Here is a 27,181-nt window from a genome sequence, read left to right as displayed (position 1 = left end):
GGGTGGACAAAAAGCACTGGGGGTGGGGGGGTGTCCGGCTCTGAAGGTCTCCAAGGAGCATTAGCATGAGAGTTTGTTAACTAGCCAGTGCACTTGGAAAACTGACTCCTTTCGAGGTCATCTGGATAATTAAATGTGAAGGAAAATAAATATTCCTTGAGTATCTAGGAGACATGAGAAAACACTGGGAGAGGGAGGGCATGATAACGTGATCTTTCCTTCTTCAAGAACTGCGTTTACCTGAATCCAAAGAGTGTACCTGTACATTTCTCCGTTTGGGGAGTCAGATACATAGTGCACAGCCTTGGCCATTGGCGTTAGTTGGGGCCCCGGTAAGAGTTGATGAAAAGAGCTCGGAAGGTCAGTAGTCTTTCCGAGGAATCGTACCTTAAGGCCAAGGGCCTGCATGCTATGCATTGAGCCTTCCCTGGGGGCAGACTGTCCAGCGGAGGAGACATCATCTTGGATGAAGTGGCAATTTCAGGCGGAGGGTCATTCCAGGAGAGCAACTTAGTTGAGAACTTCAGCTGGGCGCCCACTCTCCCAACATCTGGGGGAATGAGTATCTTAGTCCTGAAGGAGGATTTTGGCATCCCACTATAGCATGCACCTATGGAACGAGGCCAATTGCATGGTGTAGCAAGTGTCATACTGCCTTGCAAATGTTGGGCTCAGCCTAAAGAATGGTGAGCAGACACATGTAAGTCATGACCAACCACAAGGTCCCAGAGCTAAGGAGACAGACATAATGTACCTCGAGAAGGGTTGAGTCTGCTTCTATCTTCAATCCAGAACTAAGTGAGAAGAGGGTCTGCAGACAGGACTTCAGAGTGGATGAAGGCTCCAGAGGTCCTGTCACTAAGGCTGCCTTTGTGGCCCAGTCTCTCACGGTTTCATCATTTCTGCAAAGCCACTTGGACTGGATGGGGTTTGGCCATGACTCAGCTTCCATCTATGTTGCATCATCCATCCATTTAAAAATCAAGGCTTAAAATGGACTGTGAGACCTGGAATTATGGATGCTTTTTTTTTTTTGAGGGGGGTTGTTGCTAGTTTTTTTTCTTTTCTCTTTTTATTCAGTCTTTTGTTTTCTTTTTGTTTTCTCTCTGTTATTATTTTGCCTACCAATATAAGATAGGAATGGGAAATAAGCCCAAGGAGAAAGCAACAGGATCCATGGTTCCAAAGGACCTGGTGGGGAGGGGGAGGCAGGGAGGCAGAGGGGAGGGTTAGCGGTGAGTAAACAACCCCATAGACAGGGGAACAATATGGAATTAAAAGCAACAACGAGGATGAGGTAGAGATTCCAGTGGTGTTGGAGCAACAGCAATATAGCTGAGAGGAATTATTAAGAGGCAGAAGAAGGGTGAGCATGATGGTGGGGCAGGAGGAAGGTAAAAAGAAACAGAGGAAAGACCTAGTAAGCAAAGCTATGGATAGAGGTATAAACATAGATGTTCACTTATGTAAATATATTAATTCATAAAAATAGAGGTATTGGCCTATGTACATATATTTATATGGCAATGCATTGAGGAAGTAGACAGACATTGGGCCTCTGCTCATGCCCTCCTTCAATGCAAGAACACTTTGTTCTAATAACCTGGCATTCTGTGATTCTCACCTCCCAACACAATCGCTCAAGACAAAATGGGTGCATAAGCAAATGTGGTGAAGAAAGCTGATGGTGCTTGGTTATCAAAAGATACAGTGTCAGGGGTATTAAAGGCTTGAATTTAAACAAGTGGCCATCTAACAGAGAAGCAACAAGCCCACATGGAAGAAGCACACCAGCCTGTGTGATCATGAGGTGTTGACGGAATCAGATGACAGGTACCAGAAGACCCAAGAATGAGGGGGCTCAGAGCAGAGACCCTATAGACAATAAGACATCCCCTCACAGAAAGGTCACAAGGAAGGGATGAGTCAACTAGGGCATAGTATAGCACTGATGAAACACACAATATTCCTCTGGTTCTTTGAGGCTTCTTCACCCCCCACTATCATGACCCCAGTCCTGCCTTTCAGTCTGGCTAAACAGAAGCATGTACACTGGTACAGATAAGAGCTCATGACACACGGAATCTAGGTTAGATAAACCCCTCCTGAACAGAAATGGGAGTAGCAATACCAGGAGGGTAAGAGAAAGATGGGGGAGGAGGGGTGAAAGGGGGAGCCAATCACAATGATCAATGGATAATCCCCCTTGCCCCAGCAGGGGGATGAACAGCAGAAACATGGGTGAAGGGAAACAGCAGTCAGTGTAGCTATGAAAACAATAATAATTTATAATTTATCAAGGGGTTATGGGGGGGATAGGAGCTGATACCAAGGGCTCAAATAGAAAGGCAGTGTTTAGAAAATGATGTCACATATGTACAAATATGCTTGATACAATTGATGTACGGATTGTTACAAGAGCTGTTAAAAGCCCCGAATAAAATGATTTTTTTAAAAGCAAATCAAACCAAAAGGGGGGGGACTGAGAAATGTAATGAATGTAATGAGCTACATGGCTCCACAGTCAGGCGCTTCCACGGGCATTTCCTCCCCTTTCCGAGGACCAGAGAGAAGCCTCCAGGAAGGTCTCTGTAACACAGCAGGCCTCTGCGGTATTGTGCTTGCGGTATTATTGGTCTTTGTCGTCCGTACCACTCTTGTTCTTTCTGTGGCCCTGGACAGCGGCGGGACTCTCCTGGCCTTCATCCCCTCCCCCCAAGTTCATTTTAGTTTCTGCTCTACGTCCAATGACATTGGCCAACGCATTCCACCAGAGTTCTCAAAGTTCACAACATCCTTGGAATACGTGTGAGCCTAACTTCAAAAACAAGGAGGACAGACGGAGCTCAGCACATCAGCCACAACTCAACACACGCTTTCTATTTCGTGAATCATACTTTCTTCAAGGAACTTCCTCATTATCCGTCCATTCAAAGACCCTCTTTTCCCCCTCCGCCCTTTGCCCAGTTCTGTCTTTCTCATAGACGACTCTCGGAATGTGTTCGTGTGCTTTGAGCTCTTGTTTTCAAATGGAGACTGTATGAAACAGTCGGGTTTTTTACAAATAGTACTGTGTTAGGTCTAATTTAATCCGTACCTACTTCTCCCAGCCTCATGATTCTAAGATTCACACGCCCCACTTGGTGTCGCTTCCAACGGATCCTTCCAACTGCTGATGTGGTGTGCACCATCCACATTTTACGCAACTGTAGCCCAACAATGTTGTGAAGAAAATCCTTGTATAGGCTCCCTAAACTAGGAGTGTGGAAATTTCTCTGGGAAGGATACAGCAGTGGAAAGAACCACACAGGCATCTTCAGTACATAAAGCTCATTCCATCGAGTTGATGCCAACTCATAGTGTGCAGGGGCATAAGGTAGAATTGTCCCTGTGGATTTCTGAGGCTGTAACTCTTTATGGGAGTAGAAAGCCCTGGTGTTCTCCCATGGAGCGACTGGTGCTATCGAACTGCTGACCTTGAGGAATCATAGCTACGTGCATCACCACTATGCCACCAAGGCTCCTTGTCAGTACATTATAGTAGTTATTAACAGCTCATGGGCACAGGAGCCGATCAGTTTAAATAGGGGAGACAGACACCGAGATGCTTAGAACCAACTGCCAACTGCAGACAAGCCAGAAGTAAAGGCATCATGTTGCTGAAATGAAAGCATGTCAGTGAAAACGGGAATTTGGAAGCAAGGAATTCCATTCTCCACGTCGCTCCTGGGAGTACATCTGTTCTGTAAAGCAAGGTGCACCTGCCTCACCCACCTCTCTCCCCATCCTCTTTCTCAGCTGAGCCCCATCCCCAGAGTCACCTGCTGTCTGCTCATTGGCTCTCTCACAGCGGGGACTCTATTGTTACTCTCCTCGCTGCTGCCTCTCCTGCTTGGCAGCCTCAGCATCCACTCTGCACAGTTTCGTCTTGCACCGGGGCTGCTCCGCGGTCACTAGGGACTGCCAGTGCGTGATGTACAGCCCCTCTCGCTTCCGTCCAACCTTTGCTGCCCATTCCTCAACGTGGTATCAATCAAGCCCTCAGACAACCTCTGGGCCAAACCTGAGCTGCCCTGCTCTTCTGGGAGCCAGCGTGTGCCCCTCCCCCCCAGCTGGAGGCAGAGGATGTCTGCCCTGGGGGCTCCACTCGGGCTCCATTGGCATGAATAAACAGTTCCGAAGGGTTGTGCTGAAGCTTTTATGTAAACACTCTCCAAAATCTGTTCGACACTGCATCCGTCCCAGCAATAAAGATTCTGGAATCAGAATTTGGCTGTCAGTTTTATTGATGTTGCATGGGGTACAGTAGAATACCGCTTTCTCTTCTGGAAATGTATTGGCTTTGCAGTGCAGCATGCAATAAAAGTGTGTTTTTAATCAGTAAGCCAGCCGGATAGGATTCCGGAAGAAATACAGGAAGCAAGCATGTCATCAGAAGGAGCTTCCTTCCCCGAGCCCCCAACCCCCACCAATGTCCCTGCTCTCCTCCGGTCCCCTGTTAAATAAGGTGGTGTGTTGAGCAATGTGCTTGGTAACCAGCCAGCTGTCAGGAAGAGAATCAGAGGGCTCGTGTTGGATTGCTTCCTCCCGGTTGTATCGTCTCCTAGAGAGGGAAGCACTGTTCTGAAACGAAGTTTCTAAACATGTCTCCGCATCAGGGGCTGTTTGGTGAGGTGAACACAAGAACAAGACCCTCCTCTGAAGAAAAAGAAGGCTGCGATGGGGTCACCCCATTTCACTCACCAAGAGAGAGTGGTTGGGAATCCCATGCTTCTGCCCAGCAAGGCCTTAGATGCCAGCCTCCCACTTGTGTTTTCACATGCAGTTACTTTTTCCATACACAGGAAATGCCCACCTAACTTGGGTCCTCCAGCGAAACAGAACCAATCATTTTTTTTATTTTCAAATATTGTTGTGGAGTACAGTTAGACTCCTCAGGAGACCAATTGCAGACCTAGAACTCCCTCACAGGATTTTCTCAGCTGGAATCTTTGCAACAGAAGATCCCTTGGAGCCACTGGGTAGGTACGAATGCCAACCTTTCAGTTAGCCTGAACCACTGGGCCACCACTACTCCCATATACGTACAAACATAAACTCACTGTGATCGAGTTGATGCAGACTCAGAGGGACCCCCAGTGGGCTTCTGAGACTAACAAGTCCGTTTTGACTAGAGAAAAAAAATCATATCCATTCATATGTGTGTCAGAGAGAACTTTATATCAAAGAGCAATTGTACATTAAGAAAACATCCCAGCCACGTCCAGATCAAGTCCATACGTCTGATTTTACCCCATATGTCAAGACTCGTCCATAAATTCCTCTTTAGACTCATGCAGCCATACGATGATGTTGAATGCAGGAAGACCACAGGAAAGTTTTGAGGATCCAGTGGTGGTGGAAGCATCTCAGTGCTGGTGTGGGTCTCCATGTGGCTCCTCCAGCTCCAGGGCTTTGGCTGCATCAGTGTCACTCCATTGGCTCCATGTGGCTTCTCAGCAGGAAGACAAGTAGAGAGAATCTGTCCCGCCTCTAGGGAAGAAGACAGGAGTTTCCAGAATCCCATGACCACACAAAGGCCTCGTTGGCTATTGACCTGATTGACCGGTTAGACTCCACCCCTTCGTAAGTTGACAGGAGATGATGTAACTCCCACAGAGACTGTTCAACCAAAGTAGAAAGCCTAGTCGTTCTCCTACAGAGCTGCCGGTGGTTTGAACTGCCAACCATGCAGATCGCAGCTCAAAGAGTAACCACTACAGCACCAGGGCTCTTTCCATATCTATGCATATATATACACACAAAGAGATGGATTTTGAGGAATTGCTGCATGCAATTGTAAGGGACTGGTAAGTACAGAATCTGTGGGTGTGGTAACAGACAGAAAACTCCCATAGTCTTGGGTCCCAAAACTGTAATCCAGGCTTTTCCATTTGATTCAGAACTCCTGGCGAGAGCGGTGGTGACCTGGAAATTTACTCTCTAAACATTAAGTTACCTACTACATATCTCCGTTTTATGTGTTTTCCCCGTGGATGTCCTATATCACAATTTTTTTAAATCACACCCTAGTCTATGTATAAAAAATAAAATAAAGGGAAAGTAACCCATGCTCTGATTGCACCTTATTCCAAAACTATTACACTATTAAAATTGAAATGACTTGCACTTGCTCAAAGTTAGCAAAACTAGTCAAGAAAATGGCAATGCACTCATGAAGTCACACACATACACACACGAACTCCTGGCAACCCCATGGAGGCCAGGCAGTGAGCTGGGAACGGGAAATTCTGGCAAAACATCTATTTGTAGTCTTCAGACAACATCTTTCTCCCTCAGGAAATCCCAGCTTTTACGTCTAAGGCCTTCAACTTGTTAGATGAGGTGTAACTTCATTTTCAAAGGTAATCTGCTTCTTTTATAGTCAACTGATATAAATGTTCATCGCATCTACAAAATACTTTCATAGCAACATCTGGACTAGTGTCTGACTAAACAACTGGGCACTGCAGGCCAGCCACGTGGCACATACAATTAAACATCACATCACCCTGCATCACTGTTAGGTAGATAAAGCAAGGTTGTAGATGGCTGGGCGTAACTTGCACAGCACTTTAAACCAGTAGCAAGTTCTTTCCAAGGTTCTAAGCTGCTCATCGTGGAAGAAGTGTTATTTCCTATCAGGGAAGTCAGCCCCTCCCGCCTAAACCCTTGGAAAGCATAACTGCATCTCCAACCTCTCCTCTACTGGTCTTTGTGTCAAAAGTTGGGCCATTGCAGATGGCCCACAAATGTTGGTGGGCCCTTCATCCTTGCCTTGCAGACTCTTTTCCTGAATCTTCTTGACCCCGAGATCCTGTAGAACTCATCGATCATGCTACACTGGTTTGGCCAATGCTGAGTAGCTGCTCTTTTCTCAACTTATAGGCACTCTATAACTGTTATCTCAGTTTTAAGAATACACATAGATTGCTCCTACAGATGGGAAGGCACACAGAAGGAAATGTTCCTATAGACATAGGCCCTCGGTCCCCAATGAGCTGACCATATACGTTAAGCACAGGAGCAACACGATGTGGTTACAACCATGCTGAAATCGGTTCTTTGGGAGAAATGAGAAAAACAACGATTGGAGCATGTCCTGACTGAGTCTTGTCTTCGCCTGCCTGACTGATTTCCCATTGTGTTTTCATCATTTCTTTCTCCACTTCTCTCCGAAATGGCTTCTTTTCCATCCTCCCAACCAAGCTACAGGACCAATCTAGGACTATTTATTAGCTGTTTACTTGGTGGCAGACCTGTACTTTACGTGGGTTTTCTTGGTTGGTGTTGCTGTTGGAGGATGCCATCCACTCCGTTCCAACCCACAGCAATCCTATGCACAACAGAGTGAAAACTGCCTGGTCCTGCCCCAGCCTCACAGTTGTTCCCATGCTTGAGCCCATTGTTGCAGCCACTGGGTCCATCCATCTCATTGAGGGGCTTCCTCTTTTCCACTGCCCCTCTACTTTGACAAACACGATGCCCTTTTCAAAGGGCTGCTCTCTCCTGACTTGTCCAAAGGATGTCATATGAAGTCTCACCATTCTTGCCTCTTAGGAGCATTCTGGTTGTACTTCTTCCAAGACAGATTTGCTTATTCTTTTGGCAGTCCATGGTACTTTCAGTATTCTTTTCCAGCACCATAACGCGAATGCATAGATCCTCTGTGGTCTTCCTGATTCAACATGCAACTTTCACATGCATATGAGGCAACTGACAAATACCCTGGGCTAAAGTCAGGCACCCTGAGTCCTCAAAGTGGTCCTCCCTGCTTTTCAACACTCTAATGAGGTCTCGTGAAACAGATTATCTAATGCAATACATCATGTTATATCTCGGTTGCTGTTTCCATGAGCATTGCCTGTGAATCCAAGCAAGACGAAATCTTTGACAACGTCAATCTTTTCTCCATTTATCATGGTGTTACCTTTTGGTCCAGTTGTGAAGATTTGGGTTTTCTTTATATTGAATTGTAATCCATACTGAAGGTTGCAATCCTTGATCTTCATCAGCAAGTGCTTCAAGTCCTCCTCACTTTAAGCTAGCATAGTTGTGTCATCTACATATCACTATTAATAAGTCTTCCTCCAGAGGCATTTACACTTCTGTTGGTGGGTAAATGGGGAGGAGCAACTTCCCATTAGTAAAAAAAATGTTTAACATTACTTACATGAATCCCAAGGAGAGAATAAGCCCTGTATTATGTTCTTAATTAGCCAATGTTGACCTGGTTTCTATCCAGCCCTTGGTAACTCAGGAAGTATGCTATAAACTACGGTCACTTTAGACTCTATCCATTCAAGGAAAACATCTTTCATAGGACTCAATGTGGAAGCACCACTAAATGAAATGGGCCATACCTCAAACTTACCTGAAGCCCTTGGACTTAAGACTGAAACTCTCAGGTGTGAGAGGAAACAAATGGCTGCCACCCCAAGGTTATGGAACTAGCAGTCACTGGACTTTGGTTCAGATCCCTTATATTGTGCGTGCTCAATTGAAGGTGGCCCAGAATATTTTAATGTCCTCCTTGCTTTACTGTGTGTTAAGCCGACAGGGATGATTCTGTCCTTGTGAATAAATGTTCCCTTAGCACTAACCTCCGTGGTCAATGTAAACCGAGCTTAATCATTTAAGAGTATAATCTGTACAAATCACCAGCCTGTGGATTGCAGTTGGAAGCCAGTCTATACTTGTATAACTTCCTTTTCTCAGCAGTCTGTTAAATCCTATACCATTGGATAAAGGAACGACACTCTCAATAGATGATTGATAATGCTCTGTCAGAAAGTGGTAATAAGTCCTCCAAAATAAGCCAAAGATATACATAGATAAGTGAATGGATGTGGGGCTTGGATTTAATTCTAGCCCCAGTCAAAGAACAATTTGTCCTTATGACATGGCCCTGAGTGACCCTTGCCCTCATGAAGAGATCACTGAAGACAAGGGTGCTACAGCAAAGTGTGATGAAGAAAGCCAATGATGCCCAACTATCAAACAGAAGAGCATCTGAGGGTTTAAAACCTTGTCTTCAAGGAAGCACCATCTAAATGAGGTGTCAACTAAGTCCACATGAAAGAAGTACACCAGCCTGTGTGATCCAAGGATTCATCATAAAATCCAAATCCAAATGAGGGAATGGTAGCAGAGCTTAGATTTTGTATACTCATTTGTAGCAAGCTAAGGGTGATAGTGGGAACCCAAATTCTATTTACAGGGTACCTACTAAGAGTCGGCATCTACTCGATGGTAGGGAGTTTTCTTTTTGTGTTTTTTTACATGGATTATGCTTCTAACCATAGTCAATGGATGTTAATCATCTTGCTGTCAGACAGACATATTTGATTATAACAGATGTAATTAGGTTAAAATGTAATACTTGCTCATTTGCTCTACCTTTTGACCTATTTTAAATTTGTTCTAGTCTTTTTCTCTGGTTTAATTTTATATCATTGTTGGTCTTTTCTTTCTAAATATATCTGCTGGAGGGAGTGTGGAGAGTTATTTCTTTTTGTCTTTTCCAGCATATGAAATCCAGGATAAGAAATCTATAGAGATGGTAATTGGTACAGTAGCTTATTGGGGGCACAGGGGGGGAAGTTGGAGGGAAATGGGGAACAAATAATGAATACAAGAAGAAAGAAAATGTTCTAGAACTGATTGTAGTGGTGATTGTACAACTCTTTTAATGTGAATGAATTATAGAAGTGTATGATATATGGATTATAGCTCAATATAACTATTTTTAAAAATAAGTCCTCCTCTAATCCTGATACCATATTCTTCTTCATAGAATCCAGCTTCTCTGATGATTTGCTCAGCATACAGATTGAATAAGTATGATGAGAGGATACAACCCCGATGTACACCTTTCCTGACTATCATGCAATATTCCCTTGTTCTGTTCATACAACTGCCTCCCAATCCATGTACAGATTCCATAGGAGCACAATGGAGTGTTCTAAAACTTCCATTCTTCTCACAACTATCCATAGTTTATTATATAGAATAGGAATTAATTTTAGGCTAATTTTATAGATCAAGTAATTACTTGGGTTCATGTCAGTTGCTATTAAATTGGTGGTGACTCAGGGTGACCCCATGGACAATCCAATGACATCGTACCTGGTTCTGTGATATCTTCGTGCTTAAGTCTGTTGTTTCAGCCGCTGGGGGTTTTCAGTGTCTTGCAGGCTACGGGACTCATCATCTAGCACTATATTGGACAATACTGTGTTGTCTTTTATAGAGTTTTCATATATAAGTTGGTTTTCAGGAATAGATTACCAGGCCTTGCTTTCTTGTCTGTCTTCCTACTCTGAACACTCTGCTGAAACTTGTCTACCGTGTGACTTGCTGACATTTGAAACACTGATGACATAACTTCCAGCATCATAGCAACCTATAAAGCATCACAACAGGACAAACTGTCAGGCGAGAGATGGAGGTAATGCATAGAAGGCTTCATGTCACGTCTACTAACATACTCAAAGTCTCACAGGCAGGAGGAGAGCTGAAATTTGAACCCAGGTGTGTCTGATTCCCAAATCCCAAAAGTAATGATCTTCATCATTAGATTATACACTCTTTGATACTGACCCCAAGAATGAGTCATGGTACTTGTCTTTCTTAATGTAAATCCAGTGAATCCAGTGGTTGGTAATTCTGGAGTGCCATAGGTGAACACATTTGCACACACATCCACACTTACTTTATTCATAAATTTAAAAGGCACCTGATCTTAAATCTTAAACTCTTGGCATTTCTTTTTTCTTTTCTAGATCACTCACCTATCTCCCTATCAAAGTAATCCCATCACAAGCTTTCAGAGGACTTAATGAGATCATAAAAATGTAAGTAAGATACTGCAGATCAAAAGACATTTGTAATGGGAATGGTAATTTTTTTGTCCTTAGAGAAAATGCAACTGAAAGGAGATAATTTTTCTAGGAGATAAATTGTCTTTAGGAAACCCTGATCTTTTTTATCTATATCAATACAAATAATGTACAGGAACCTTTGAAGGAAGAGTATGATTTTCAAGAGTCATTAAAATCCAGGTAATTAACCTTGCTTCAAAGAACTGAATGCCTTGTGATAAGTGATGATAAACTCCTCCAGTGGAAAGGAAGATAGATTCCAGTCATAAAAACTGCTTTGGCTAGAGCAGCTCGTCCCCCGGGTCACATTTCGATAACATCCACATAGACGAAAATGGGGTGGAAGTTTATTGTGCATCGGAAGATCATCTTGGTAACTAAAATATAATAAATGTAGGTCCAAAACACGGTTTTAAAGTCTGCACTGATGAAAGGCATTTGCAAGAGTGTAAAGCAACCCGATAATGTAGTGTGGGCTACATTATGTAATGCAGTGCTTTCACATTTGTGCAGATATCATTGTGATCCTTTGTTCCTTAGAAGGTGAGACGCACCGCCTTCAAGCCAATTCCAGCATAGCGAGCGAGCTATCCAATAGACTGAAATGCCCTGACACAAGGGCACCGAAGCCCAACCATCTTTACAGGAGTAGACAGTGGAGCTGCTGGTGGCTTCTAACCACCAACCCACTGACTGGCAGCTGAGCTCTTTAACCAGTGAGCCTCCCCTGAGGTCCAAGGCCCCATAGAGAGAGAGAGACAACATTGGAAGGAGTCCCAGGATCCCAGCCTCCTCTTTAAAGTTAATCTGAGCCCAAAGCCATTTAATTCCTTGGGGCATCTGAAGCTCCAAGATAAATCCTGGCTCCTCAGAGAATTTCTGACTGCTCTTTAAGGCATTCACAAGCTATGAAGCTAATAAATATAATTGCTCAAGAATCATTGCATCTTCTAGGAGGTGCATTGTAAACTACAGAAAAGTCCATTTGCTTGAACCTCACCCTTAGCTCCTCTGCTCTCAAGTTTAAAAGTGGAATTTTGATAACTTTTAATGCATTAAGACCACCCAGTGAGAAAAGCAGCCACATTTAAATAAGCAAACCATTAGGTAGGAACAAAAGGAATCAGCCCAGGAACAATCCATTACTCTGTTGTTCAGAAAAGACATTCGCTGCCCAGGACTCTGCCCTTCTGTGGGTAAAGCGCTCATCAAGTCAGAAGCATTCAGGGAGCATTGACCTTGGAAATGTGCAGAAGCACAATTTGGTAGTAGAGATTTTTTTCTTCCTCAGTAGGTAGCAAATGGTAGCTTATGTTGGGATCATCTGCGAACAGCGATATCGCATACACGCTTGGATTGTATACGGCAACGCTGGCTTCTTGACCTTGGTGGTGGTGGTGTTGTGTAAATCCATTCCTGAGCCCATTTGTCCATTCATCCATTCTCTAACTATGTCCTTTTGTCCTCAATTTGTTCACAGAGGGAGAAAATTACAACTGGTGGAGGGTTACCACATGCAGGGGTCTCAGAAAAGGATTTGGGGGGAAGCCAGGAGTTAACGTTTCTGAACCATCCAATTCAAACCTCCCCAGAGTGATGGAATTGGGCTTCCAGGAAGCCTGATGCCAGTCCTGGTCCTCCATGCCCGCACTACTTCCCTCTCTCCCCGAGACTTTGAGTCCCAGAGCTGCAACACAGTGGCATCTCAAAGGATTTTCTCTGGGGCCTGTCCATGCCTAACCATCTGTGCCGGTGAGCGCAGATAAATAAGACACAAACCTATCACACAAACAGGAGTTACTGAAATTTACATTTGTGCTGTGCCTGGGCTGTGAATGCCCCCTGACTATTCTTAAAGGAGATATTCCTCTATGGTATGAGGATGACCTGGAGCCCCCATTTCTTCTTGGGGGGGGGTACCCTGGAGCCCCATGGTGGGGAGGGGTCACACAGAGCTCATTATCGGACGGATACAACCATTTCAGTCATGTTGCTTTTATTATTGTTTTTTTTTTTTTCTTTTCTACCCTAGTGAAATCTCTCAGAGTGACTCCCTGGCAAGGATAGAAGCTAATGCCTTTGACAGCCTTCTCAATTTGTCTGAAATGTAAGCATCAGCTAACAGATAGTTTATTGCTGTACACGATTACCCTGGCTGGCTGGAGCCCACTTGGTATTTGTACACAAGCATCCACTGCTAGGGATGCAAGAGGGAACGACTACAGCCATCCCTAGGTCTGGGCAGGCGCTAATTTCTCTCACGGCAGTGGCCTGGAGGTTGCCGTGGTGACAAGGGCAACTCCCTGGGAGCTGTATAAACTCTGAAACATCACAACATAAAGTTGGAAATTAAAATTGGCATTGTGGAGGCCTGCCAAGTCACTCCGACCCTGGGGAGGGCAGAGTTTAGAGTATCTGGAGCGGTGGGGGCAAAACATGGAAAGGAACGTAGAGACCAGGAATTGGCTTGTTGGGAGCTGCTTGGGCATCTGCATTCATTCAGTAAATGCTTCTTGCTTCCCTACCCTGGGTTGGGCCTGTTAGGGTTGCATTTGCTTTTGTTTGGTTGTTGTGATGTGTTGGAAATACCTCTTTTCAATCATCCATCCTGAATCGTCATGTTTCCCCCCAACTCACAAAAAGGATGGGAAGAGACTGTCTCAATTCCGTTTTTGAGACGGAGAACGTGAGGCCCCCAGAGGCTGATGGAGAACCAGGTCGCTTTTCTCCTGAACTCGGACTTCTAGAAGACTCACAGGCTTCTGCTGCCTAGGCGCTTGGAGAGTGAAGGGGAGAATATTAGTAACGTTTTCTAAGCACCTGCACCTGGGTAATCCGCTAAGCCAGCGGCTCTCAACCTGGGGATCGCAACACCTTCGAAAAACCCTTTCACAGGGGTCACCTAAGAGCACACTTGCAATGGTCTTAGGAACCAAGACGCCACTCTTCGATCCATCTTCAGGCCCACATACGGGTCACACAACATGAGGAACTGTATTACAGGGTCGCAGCTTTAGGAAGGTGGGGAACCACTGCTCTAAGCTGTATTGTTTAAATCTCACAGCTACCCTGCAAAGTAGGGTGATGACTCCTCTTGTGCAGGAGGAGGAGAGGAAGCCCCGTGACACCTTTGATATTGGCAGGGCTGGGATTCAAACCCACCTGTTCTCTCATCAAAACCAGAGCACTTTCAGCTATATCACGAGGCCTTCCAATTCATGGTTCGATCACTGACTATCTAAAAAGAAGAAGTGATTGATACGTATGTGAGTGCCCATTTGGTATCCAAACCTGAGGCAAGTCCTGCCAGATACAGAGGTAAGATCTAGCCTTGATGTACATCAGGGAAGATGCAATTCACCAGACAATTACAAAGTAATTTGAAGTAAGGATAGGTGAGGACAAACAGGGGAATGTGGACTTGGGGTGAGAGAGAATCACGTGTGGGCTCATGGCAATCACAAACAAGAGCCATAGACCTCCACTAGTTCTTGTTTGGGGGTGTTTTTTAAAACCATGGCTCCACCCCTCTCATACATTATCCCTTTCAGCATTTACCACATACTACTACACCCTACATAGTGCAGGGTGGGAAGGGTGTTTAGTATTATATCAAGGTTATAGAAGGGGACACTAGCTCAGGGAAGGGAAGTGGCTGATGCATCAACTTGCAGCAAATGAAGTCGGGGGGTGGGGGGTGAGGGTCATACTCCCCGTTGTCACTGAGTTCCTCTCTGGAGACCAGCTGTGTGTCACGATCCAGCTGTGCTGAGTTTTCAAGTGCTGCTCGTTCAGGAGTAGATCGCCCGGCATTCCACCCGAGGTGCCTCTGGGTGGTCCCAAACCTACAACCTTTTAGTTACCAGCCAAGCACATTAACTGTCTGCACCAGCTAGGGACTACATAAAATGGGCATGACCGTTTTTCAAAACCAGCAAATGCCCAAGCCCTTGGGTATGGCGCTGCTTTTTCCCACGGACTGGATTCCCCTCTGAATCATGGAGTCGTGTGGGTACCAGTCCAGTACCAAGACTGTGGAACCCAAACCTAAACCCCCCTGGCCTCAGAGCTCACTCATAGTCTCCCTATGCGGGGCTTGCAAGGCTGTAAGTGGAGCAGCTGATGGGCTTGAACTGCCCACCAGGGCTCCTTGCTGAGAGCTAATTTGCTCATCTGTCCTGGGAGCAAAACCTCTTGTCACTCCTAGCATGCAAGTTCCTCTCTAAGGTATGACCTGCTTACTTGGCTAGGAGCCCTGGAAGACTTGGAGTTAGTAGTTGGTGCTGTCTCCCACGTGTGCTTCTCCCACCACATGGAAGGAGATTGAGAGCAGGTTCCTGGCACTCAGCAGCTGGTTCTCATCATCCATTCCCAGGCATTCCCCTCGGCTCAGGGGCGTCTCTCAAATATACAGAAATTGCTTGATTCATTGTTGCCATTTTCAGCCAGCATTCCCTGGCAATATGGCCTTGTGCATCCCTAATGAAGTGCACTATTACACTGCTGCTTCTTTTCTCCCACAGATTGGTCCAGAACACCAAGAGCCTGGTGCTCATCGAAGCTGGAGCATTCACAAATCTCCCCCGGTTAAAATACCTGTAAGCAAGTTTCCTTTTTAAGCAAGTGCAGAGGGGAAGAGGGTGTTTGATGAAAATGAGAACAAAAGGTGAAGGAGAAATTTTTAACCAAACACAGGTGACCCTAGTGGAACTGCACAGACCCACTTAGAGGAGGGTTTAGTTTCCCGTGACTATTTTGGTGAGCTCACGTGTGGCAAGTATCCATTTAAATACCAAGCAATGCTCATCATCTACATGCACGGTGGACTCCAGGGGATTAGAAACACGCCGTGTTTTAGGTAAATACTTGCAATAGTAGAACCCCCACAATAGCATCAGGGATTTAAAAATCCCAGTGGCCCTAGGGATTAGGTGCTGGGCTGCTAACCACAAGGCTGGCAGTTCAAACAGACCAGCCCCTCCAAAGGAGAAAGATGAGGCTGTCGGCTCCAGGGGAGATTGACAGTCTAGGAAGCGCCCTATAGAATCGACTCAGGGGCACTGAGCTTGGGTATTTGGGTATTGGGTACTAAAGGAACCCTGGTGGTGCCGTGGTTAAGTGCTCAGCTGCTAACCGGAAGGTCCGCCACTGGAGACCACCAGCTATTCTGTAGGAGAACGAGGTGGCAATCTGCTTTCCTAAAGATTGACAGCCTTGGACCTACCACAGGGGTGTTCCATGCTACCCTTACAGGGTGGCTATGAGTCAGAATCACCATTGGCAATGGGGGTTAGGTGCTAAAGAGCCCTGGTGACATAAGGCTTAAGTGGGCAACTGCTAAGTACAAGGTTGACAGTTCAAGCTTACCCCATGACTCTGGCAGAAGGAGACCTGGCGATGTGCTTCTGGAAAGATGACGCCCCAAAAACCCTAATAGCAGGGCTGCTCTGCCACATGGGGTCTTCTTGCATGGGAAACAGCTCACCGGCACCCAGCACCATTCTGTGCTCATCGCCGTGCGTGGTGATTTCCCACCGGGCAGAATTCCCCATACTTTTTCTGCCCCAAGTGCCTGAGGCAGCATCACCAGTGTGTGGTGATTTAAAAGTTAGAGGCTAGAATGAGGGGTCATTACATTTTTAAACAGAGTCTGAATGTCAAAGACCAAGATGATGAGGGCAGAGAGCAGACAACAGTAGGGAGGAGCAGGTAACTTGAGTCCACTCCTGGTTGAGAATTACTGATATCCTTAATCTCATATGGCCAGATCCATTCACTAAATAAAAATGTTTTAAGCATTGCCTTGAGGTGGGCACGGAGTCATAGAAATGAAGTCATTTTGTAGTCCCCATTAAATCTTACTAAGTCCACCAGAGCACCATGATCGCCCGAGTGATTCATTGCCAGCAACTCAGAAATTCCTGAAATTAGAAGCCATCTATACATTTACCACCGTGGACGTTCTCACATATCCAATCATCTCTTATTCACACTGAAAACATTAAATCACCCTTACTCAAATGCCCTCTCTCTTCCTCCAGATAAATTTCATAAGATTGCCAAGATTTTAAATCTGCAACACCCAAAAGTAAAAAGCAGGGCAGGGAGGAATGAGAGAGAGCCATCTCTCCTGAACCTTTAGGCTCCTGGGAGCTCCTTGGTCTTCTCCCCCCACGGGACAGCTCCACCCTAGGCATCCCATTTTTGCAAGGGGCCAGGGATTCTGCAGGACACATACACATACTTTGGCATCAACCATCTTCAGGAAGATCACCACAGTCCTGGCACCCACATGGACAGCCATCTCTAAGCGTCATCACCTTGGTGAAATAGCCTTTGCAAACCCTGAAAGGGGCATTGCTCAGACAAACAGTCCGTGGTGCAGTCTCAGCCCCACTGCTGTTGCAAGGGTGCAGCAGCATCTGAGGACGTGGAGTAAGAAGCGGTCAAAAGAGCCAAAACAGAACCTGGCTTTCTTTTGTTGTCAGTAGGGTGCCCATGGGTTGAAACCCCTTGTCCAAAGTCCCTGCCCAGTGCATTTAAAAATCAGTTGGAAGAATTCAGATATCCAGACGCTTCTGAAGGAACCCTTTAATTCACCCTTTTACTGTGTTCTCTCTCCTTTGGGTGCGAGGTCAATAAAAGAGAAGTCTGAGTAGCTCCAACCACCCAGAGAATGTTTGTGATATTCAGGAGACACAAGGAAGAACTTGCTAAAGCACAAAGTGGTTGCAGGATTTTCGTAACAATAGATATCAATTTCTCACACAGAGAATAATCTTCCTGAAGTGTGAAAGCCTGTTCCAAAGTAGAAGGCTACTTTCTGGAACTATCAAGAGTGTAGAATAAATGAATTACCACAAGGAAATGGGATGGAGCACAATAGGAAAATGCAATCAATGCAATAGGGACAGACTGGTTGGACTATAAATCTAAATGAGGAAAAATCTAAAAATATGGCCCCAGCCCCTAAATCTCTGAACAGCAGTCCTTAGAGCAACTTTTCCCTTCGGGTTCCGGACTCACTGCCCATGAGTTAATTCCGACTCAAAGTGACCCTACAGGACAGGGTAGAACTGTCCCTGGCATTTCTGAAACTGTAACTCTCTATGGGAATAGAAAGCCTCCCCATTTCCCCAAGGAGCAGCTGCTGTGTACAAACCATTGACCTTGCGGTTCATAGCTCAATTGCACCCACTGCGCCACCGTGGCTCCTCCCCGTAGGATTAGGGAGTTTTAAATGGTTCCGGACTGCATCTTCTGAAAGTGTCCCTGATAAAACTGAGTTTAATTATTTTCCATTTAATGTGAACCTGGTATTTACAAAGTGTCTCGGTGCCTGTTTTATCTTTATGCCTCAATGCCGGTTACCTTTGCCTCCTCTCTGCCTTCTTTACCTCCCTACTTCGAATCACAGAAGCATCTGTAATACAGGCCTCCAGCAGCTTCCAGATGTTACGATGATCTTCTCCTCCGAATTCAACTTCATTCTGTAAGTACCGGGCTGATTGCTATGCATCACAGCTTCCTATTTGTAGCTAAAATTTGGAAAGTAAATATTTCTCCTTTCTTTCCTCAAGGGAAATTTGTGATAACTTACACATAACCACCATACCAGGGAATGCTTTTCAAGGGATGAATAACGAATCCATCACACTGTGAGTAAATCCCAGACTCGGTGCTGCCTGCTAGTCCCCCTTCTAGCTGCAGGCGAGCTCTTCCTCTTGCTGCTGCACCCGGCTCTTCTCTCCCTGGTGACCTTCTTCTCGACCTGAAACAGCACGTGTGGACAGCTGCAGCTGGATGGCCTAGTCGCATGGCCAACCCCCCAAAAGAAAACCAACTCACTGTCATCGAGCCCATTCCAAATCATTGTGACCCTGTAAAGCAGGATAAAGCTGCCCCTGTGGGCTTCTGGGACTGTGATACTTTATGGGCCCAGAAAGCCTCATCTGGAGGAGCTGATGGTTTTGACTCTTGACGGTGTGGTTAGCCGTCTGTGTGAGGCCGGATTGACTAGTGGAACAAATCCAGTGACACTCATACATGTGTAAGGAAAAGCTTGATATCGAGAAGTCGTTGTATAACAGGAAACCAGCCCAGTCCAACTCAAGTCCCTAAGTCTGATACTAGTCCATAAGTCCCTCTGCATCGTCCCACAGCCGCAGGCAAGGGTGCAGAATGCAGGAAGATCACAGGCAGGTGGATGCAAAGTCCCTTGGATCCAATGGCAGTGGGCGCATCTCCAGGGCTCTGACAGCAACAAGGGTCGGCCAGCAGGAAAGTGAAGGTGGAGGGGTAGGGGGTGGGGGTGGAGCGGGGAGGTTCCCAGGGCCCTCCTTAGGAGACGGGCACGCCCACAAGGAGTCGCCCACAGGGAGTCACCATCAGTCTGTGACCTGACTGACTGGCTAAACAACATCCCTACCCTTTTATAGCTCTTCAAGTTGACATGAAATTATGTCACTACCACACAGTCCAACATGGGAAACACAAATTAAATCCCATTTAACACTAACCTAATGGATTCTCAACCCTGGCATTTCCAACCAGAGCTAAGAACTAGTTTGGTCCACTCCTACCCCTGACTGAGAATTTGCATTTCCACCCCAGGTCAACTGCATTACAATCTATAGTTTAACAAGATCCCCAGGTGATCTTTAAAAATACATGGGAGAGCTTGGGGTAGAGATGCAAATTCCCGGCCTGGGGGCGTCAAACTGGAATGAACTGGTTCACCATCTTCTCTCCAAAGGATGACACTGTGCCAGGGCAGGTGGAAAGCCTGGGGGAAAGACAGACCCAGCCTATTGCCCCGGGTGAAACTGAGAAACGTCAGCATTGCTACGGAGAAGGGGCTGGGAAAATGTTCTCCAGGTGGGGAAAGTCGTTGATTAGTGAACCCTGCTCTCTCTCCCTCCGATGTTCTCCTTCCCCTGGGAGCCCTTCCCTTTGTTTATGGACCAATACCAGCACTCTCCGCTTCCTACACCTGTTAATACTTAGAAGTCACGGGAGACTCACTCATCAGGTGATCAAATCCACAGGCTCTTTCCTTTCCGTGTTGTTACCTGAGGTCTTGTTGATCCTCGGACCACAGTATGGTCCATGGAGCAACACCTTCAGCAACTTCTGGAAACTCGGGAGAAATGCATAGCTACAGGCCTCGCCCAGACCTGCTACCTCAGATGCCATGTTCTTCACAAAGTTCTCGGGTGATCATATGCACATTAAAGTTTGAGGGACACGGTCCTAAAGTAATCCACCCATCCTCTCTCTGTGAACCTGTCTGGTTTCCTTCCCTCTGCCATCTCCACATGAGCTGCCCTGCTTTGCCCAATCACTCAGAAGCAAAAGCCTGGGAACCTTCCCCAGTTATAGAGATGAAAGCCTAGTGATTATATTCAGGTCTGTTCTCCCCACTCATCTCCCTCTCCCTCTTTCTCCTTTGGTTCCAGCCCTGTGGGTTTTGATGAGGCAATAAATGAGCTCACTTTTAAGGGATAAAAGAAAGAAGGTGGACCATGACAAGTCTAAAATGATGTAGTAGACATGAAAGGGGAGAAGAACTGTCTCACAGGGCTCACTTCTGTACCGAGAAATTCTAAAAGTTGGTGTCGATGGCACACTGCATTTGTACAGTACTTGACCTTGTGTAGGAGCCCTGGTGTAGTAGATTATAGTTCGGCTGCTCACTGCAAAGTCTGCAGTTCAAAACCCCCACTGTTCTCTGAGGGTTTCTGCTCCTGTAAAGGTTTACGCCCTCAGAAACCCACCAGGGCAAATCTCTGTCCTAGAAGGGCGCTATGAGTCAGAATCAACTAGCCAGCAGTAATGTTCTCTTGTGAATGGATAGTTCAGCACATATAATTGTCATGCTACAAAACTGTGTTCAATGTGGCTTCTAAGAGCATTGCAATCAAATGAATACAAAGCAGCAACCAAAAATAACGTACTTTAAATTAGGTACTTATAATTCTTGGACATTGGGAAGGAGACACTAGATCCAGGAAATACTTCCTTATAGGCTCCTTTCTCTACCCCTGCCAGTTCCCTCACACATCGCAGCTCTCCCAGCTGTCTATAAAGTGCTTCTGAGCCCTCAGTAGTGAATGAGCTTGGAACTACGCTCTCATCATGTTCCCTGTCAGAAGCGAAGTATTCACAGAGCCAACACTGCACTTGGGGTAACGTCCTCCCTTAGAATTTGCATTTTAACCTACTTGTATTTTTATTGCTAACACAGAAGAAACATATAAAACCTGCATCATCAAGAAGTTTATAACCTGAAAAGAAGGAAAAGACATGGAATCAGGAAGGGACGATACAAGCCAATAGACACCAAGAGACTGCATGGTACACAGATAAAAACTTGCAAAGAAGTCCTCTTGGGCTAGAGTAGTCAGGGGAGGCTACACGGTGGCAATGACACTTGAGTTGGAACTCAGAGAATAAGTACAATTTGTACACTTACATATAATAATAATCCTTAAAATGCATTGCCATCAAGTTAGTTCTAACTAATGGCAACCCCACTGTTATAGGATAGAGCTATCCATAGGGCTTCCATGGCTGCAGTCTTAATGAAAGCTTTCTGCCATGGTGCCATAGTGTAGTAAGCATAAACCATGTGCACTACGCCAACCAAGGGGACTCCTCTTCCAGCACTGTATCAGACATTCTGTTGTGACCCACGTAGTTTTCATTGGCTGGGTTTCAGAAATAGATCACCAGGCCTTTCTTCCCAGTCTATCTTAATATGGAAGTACCACTGAAACCTGTCCACTACATATACCCTACTGGCATTTGAAATACCTGTGGCATAGCTTCCAACTTCACATAAACACACCAGTCACCACACTATGATAAACTGACAGATGAACAGAGGAAGACTTAAATAGCATATATGTTAATACCTGTATTGTATTAAGTACATTTAAAATTACTTGCCCCTCACAGGTACCTTATGAGGTAGGGACTTTCTGCTCCATTTTCAGATAAGGTAACAAAAGCATAGTAAAGTAATTTGTCCACGGCCAAGATTTGGGCCTATGCAGTCTAACTCCAGAGGCATGTTCTTGATTATTGTGCTCTACCACATGCGGTAAAATGTGCTATCCAAAATCAAGAGAGGACAGCAAGGCCATGGGAACAAGGGGAACAGGATAGGGCTTTCTCACCTGAAGTAAACACCTGCTTAAAGGATGGGAATAAATTTAAATAAGTGATGAACAGGGAATTTCATGGGGCCCTGGAGGTCAAGAAAACATATTAAAGACCCAGAGGCAACTCTACAAAAAAAGTAAATTTTTTTTAAAAGAAAAGTAATTTTTTTTTAAATCTCATGCTAGAGTAGCTTCTATTTAAATATCCAGAATTTCCTTTGATTTTAAGCTAAATCTAAAAATGTTCAGGAACCAAGTAGTGCTTATCCCAACTAAATGTACGGCAACAGGGGTGGTGATGCAGGGATGAACGGGTAGAAGAAGAGGCTCAAGAAGAAAACAAAAGTTGAGATAATCCATAGGATTCCATAAACTCCCAATCCTAGGACATCCCCAAAACTACAACAAACCAATAGGGACCTACATAAATGAAAGAATAGCCCATGTTCATGGATAGGAAGACTTAATGTTGTCAAAATGTCAATACTACCAGAGCAATTTATAAATCTAATTCAATTCCCATCCAGATTCCAGCATCATTCTTTAAAGAGAGAGAAAAACGAGTCATCAACTTTACATGGAAAGAAATGAGACCCAGGAAAAGCAAAGCACTGCTAAAGAGAAAAAATAAAAGAGGGGGTTCTCACTTCCAAACGTCCAAACCTACTAATAGCCACAGTAGTCAAACCAGCTTGGTATTGGTACCATAAGATATATGTAGACCAATGGAACAGACTACAGAATCCAGAAATAAATCCATCCACCTACAGAAAACTAATCTTTGACAAAGGGCTGAAACACATTAAATCAGGAAACGATAACCTCTTCAACAAATGGTGCTGACAAAATTGTATTTCCATTTGCAGAAGAGTGAAACAGGACACATACCTCAGTCCATAAAGAAAATTGAACCAAGTTGGATTAAAGACCTAAATGTAAACCCTAGAAATATAAAGATCATCGATGGAAAAAATAGGAACAAATTATGCGACAGCAGAAGACAAAATAGATGAGTTGAACCTCCTAAAAAATAAAGCACAAATGTGCACTAAAAGATTTAATCAAATTAATAAAAAGAACACCCAAACTCGGGGGGGAAATTAGCAATGGCGTATTGAACAAGGAATTAATCTCTAAAAATGTATAGAAAACTGCAACACTTCAACAAGAAAAAAAGATAAATAATCCAATTTATCAAATGGGCAGAGGACACGAACAGACAGTTCACTGAAGAAAACATCCAGGCAGTGAACAGAATATGAAGAAATGCTTGAGAACATTAGCCATTCAAGAGAGGCAAAGCAAAACAAGAATGACATACCACCTCACACCATCATTGATATCGAAGTTAAAGAAAATAACAAATACTGGAGAAAATGCAGAGAGATTAGAATCCTGATTCACGACTTGTGGGTTAAGGCAGAACAATAACCACTGTGGAAATCAGTATCACCCTTTCAGAAACAATTGGGACTAAATCATCATGTGACTCAGCAATCCCTCTACGAGGTGTATAGCGTACAGTAATAAGGAATGTAGGACAAACAGATATATGCACCCTTGTGTTCAGAACTATTCACAGTAGCAAGAAGATGGAAACACTAGATGCCTATCAGTGGAAGAGTGAAGAACTCAACGTTGGTGCAGACACACCATGGTATACTCAGACCAAAACCAAACTCACTGCCATTGACTTGGTTTCAAATCTCAGTGACCCTATAGGACAGAGATCAACTGCCCATGTGGCTTTCTGGAGCTGTAAGCAGAACGTCTCATTTTTCTCCATGTACGTGGTGAATTTGAACTGCCGACCCTGATGTCCGGTTAGAAGCCAATGCGAAACTCACTATAGCACCAGGGGTTCTTTAATGCAATGCTGTGAGTTGTTAAAGAAAGATGAGGAAACTGTGAAACACCTCGTGATGTACATGGATTTGATGACATGATGCTGAGTGAAGTTAGTGCTGAGTGAGGTGAGTCAATCACAAAAAGACAAATATTGTATGAGACCGCTGTTATTTTAAAAATCAAGATGAGGATGTTCACCTCAAAAGAAAGAGACTTTGACGGTTACTAGAGATGAGGGGGGCAGAAGGGAAGAGGATATAATAGGCTAGGCCATCAGTTCTCAACCTGTGGGGGTCAAACGACCCTTTCAGAGGGGTCGCCCAATCCATAACAGTAGCAAAATGACAGTGATGAAGTAGCAACGAAAATAATGTTATGGTTGGGGGTCGTCACAACGTGAGAAATTGTATGAAAGGGTGGCGACCTGAGGAAGGTAGAGAACCCCTGGCTAGAGGGTAGACAGTTATTCACTTGAGTGAAGGTGGACAATAATATCCTACAAGAGGGAGGTGGAGGGGAAAGAGGGGGTTGGGGACAGGGCAAGCCATTGGGAGGTTTGGTAGGTTGTTCAAGTTGTTGAATGCAAAAAAAAAAAAGATCATCTGATATGTAAACCTCCTCCTAATTCACAATAAAACATTTAAAAAATCAAAAAACAAGGACGCCAAAGTCAAGGAGTACCCAAGATACCATCTCACACATCAGATTTCAGCCTCCACACACCTTGGGAACCTGGCATTCTGATTACAGGACCACTTACTTACATTGGTTATTATTTTAGGAAGAGTGGTGCAGGCCAGTGGTGTGTATAATTGCCCCACCTCTGAAGCTAATGAACATTATGGATCCATCTTTTCTAGATGCCTGTGGGGGCAGTGTGCTTCCATCCCTCTTGGCCCTTTTCTGTAAGGGGAGTGGTTAGTCTTTTGCTTGGCCTTGTTCTCCGCTGAATGGGCCCTTCTTTGAGCAAAAGATCAAGAGCCATGTCGAGCGCTCTGCTGGGAAGAAGGTATTGCAGTTAAGGAGGAGAACCTCATTTACTCAGCTACAATGCCCCACTCCCTCATTAGAGAATAATGAAGCAAGGCTGCCCTGTTCATTTGTAATGCCGGGACTGGATTTCCCTCGATGACAAATGAATTCCCTAAATTGGTCATGAAGTCGAATTGGAGCAATCAGATACAGTTCATATCGAATAACAGGTAGTCAAATGTTTGTCTTAATTCATAGTGTATGGTGTACTTTTCTAGTCATAAAAAAATCCAAAGAAACAAATATCCTAAAACATTTTTAACATAATAATGTAGTAATAATAATAGAGTTTTCATGAGGGTTGCAAAGTAGCACCCAACTGTTATTATGAACCATGGTATGTGCCTCAAAACTTTAATATAACAGATGTTGAGGTGAGGGGATTGTAAGTACAAGTTGTATGCAAATTGGAGGTTTCTAATGCACAGACTGCGTGCCTCTGAAATTTCTTTCTCCCTGTGGTGGACTCTCCTGCCCTCCCCGCACCTGAATCTTTACCCACTGTGAGCTCACTTAATGGAAACAAAACATTCACTTAATGCTGGGGAAGCTCAGTGGGGCTCAGGCTAAAACTATGCATTATACGCTAATGTCACTTCAGAGTCCCTTGGACTTTTCATTAAATCTCCTCAAGAAGCCACCTTTAAATGTCCCCATGAGCAAGTGGAATTTGGCTGCACCACCTTTTAAAAAATATTTCTGGTGACTGGTGATACCTATCTTCAAAAGGAGACAACTTTGATTGACATCTGAACTCCACAAAGAGCAGGTATGATCTTGGCAATTAATTCTCCACGAGCCTTCAGGTAAGGACCGCTTGGCTAAGGATGAGAAAGACCCCAGGCTGCATTAATAACAAGCTGAAGAGGCTGCTGGCTATTGAATTAGGAACTCGAGGTTCTAGTCCTGGCTCTGCCTCTAACCGGCTGAGCAGCCTCAAGTCATACCATCTTGCCATGAGTCTAGTCTGTGGAGTTATCAGTGTCCCCTTGTGCAACATATGAGGCCACCGCCGCTCAGCATCAACTTGATGGTAACAAGTTTTGTTTGCTTGTTTGTTTGTTTGTTTGTTTGTTTGTGCAAACTCACCTCCACAATTAAAAGCAAATATTCACTAACGCCAATCACACCTGGTGTTTCCCAGAGTGGATGATGTCACCCCCTTGCGGGGTGGGACACCGGAATGAACAGGGGTGCAGCAAAAGCAGATCTGTACCCTTTATCCTTGGCTATAGATGATAGTACAAATTGTTAGTTGCCAAGGGGGCAAAGAGTAATTTTTTTTTTCCTGAAAAAGGAGTAGTAGGCCAAATACGTTTAGGAACCTATGTTTTAGACAATCCTGAGAATCTCGTGTCTTATCACCTCTATTAAATTTCTTTAAATTATGAAATGTTTTAATCCACCCAAATATGGGAAGACCAGTACAATAAACATTCCTCTACACCTCGTTTAGATGTGCTAACTACGAACATCTTGCCACATCCACTCCATCTAGCGCTGCATTTGAGAAGTCAAAAAGGAATGCTATAAAATCATAGAAACCTTTGTTCAGCAGAAATACCAAAAGGCGAAGCTATTGTTTCTCAACTTGCCCTCCATCTAGGTCCACACGCTTCTGAAGGCGGCGGTACCATCTCTCTAGCCCTTTCTCAAAGAAGTCTGTGCCGTTGACCAAAATGGCAGTTTGGACACCCTTGAAGCACTCAGATTTTACTCCTTTTAAATCTTCTTTGAATTTGGGGGTAACAAAAAGAAGTCTCTTGGGGCAAAATCGGGGATATAAGCTGGACAGATTAATTTTCCCTGTGAAATTCTCGTACAAAAGCCCTGACTGCCCTCCAAGAATGATCAGGCCGATTGCTGTGATGGGAAAAGGCTCTGCACACAACTTTCCGGCCCTTTTTCTCACACAACAGTTTTAAATTAAAAACAAACAAACAGCTTTCTAATAAAGGCCCATGATTGTCTGGTACCCTTCACCTAAATCTATCGCTATTATCCTGAGAGTCTTTAAAATCAGTCACCATAACCTCTCTGCCTTGATTTAACTTGACTCACAGATTCCCTCAAAGGTCACTGCATTTGTTTTCTTGTTGTTTTGTTTTATTTTGTTTTTAAGGTTTTCTAGGCTATATTTTTAAAATTTATCGTTCCCATCAATTTTATTGGCATATAATTCACAATTCATACAATTCAATAGTTCGTTCACAT

At 44.6% G+C, this 27,181-nt stretch overlaps 1 protein-coding gene across 1 annotated transcript in view; it reads left to right on the top strand.

Annotated features, from left to right (window-relative positions):
• The window catches only part of LHCGR (luteinizing hormone/choriogonadotropin receptor), an 85,209-nt gene that overhangs the window by 20,449 nt on the left and 37,579 nt on the right, over positions 1-27,181 (top strand). The window contains exons 3-7 of the mRNA XM_045285685.1: positions 10,824-10,895; positions 12,955-13,029; positions 15,446-15,520; positions 18,340-18,414; positions 18,503-18,580. Of these exons, the coding sequence (XP_045141620.1) occupies positions 10,824-10,895; positions 12,955-13,029; positions 15,446-15,520; positions 18,340-18,414; positions 18,503-18,580 (375 nt within the window). The remainder of the gene's footprint in view (positions 1-10,823; positions 10,896-12,954; positions 13,030-15,445; positions 15,521-18,339; positions 18,415-18,502; positions 18,581-27,181) is intronic.

Source organism: Echinops telfairi, unplaced genomic scaffold, assembly GCF_000313985.2.
Source record: "Echinops telfairi isolate 266 unplaced genomic scaffold, ASM31398v2 ScPeMD7_7475;HRSCAF=8513, whole genome shotgun sequence".
Classification (NCBI taxonomy): domain Eukaryota; kingdom Metazoa; phylum Chordata; class Mammalia; order Afrosoricida; family Tenrecidae; genus Echinops; species Echinops telfairi.
This window is presented reverse-complemented; position numbering and strand designations above follow the sequence as displayed.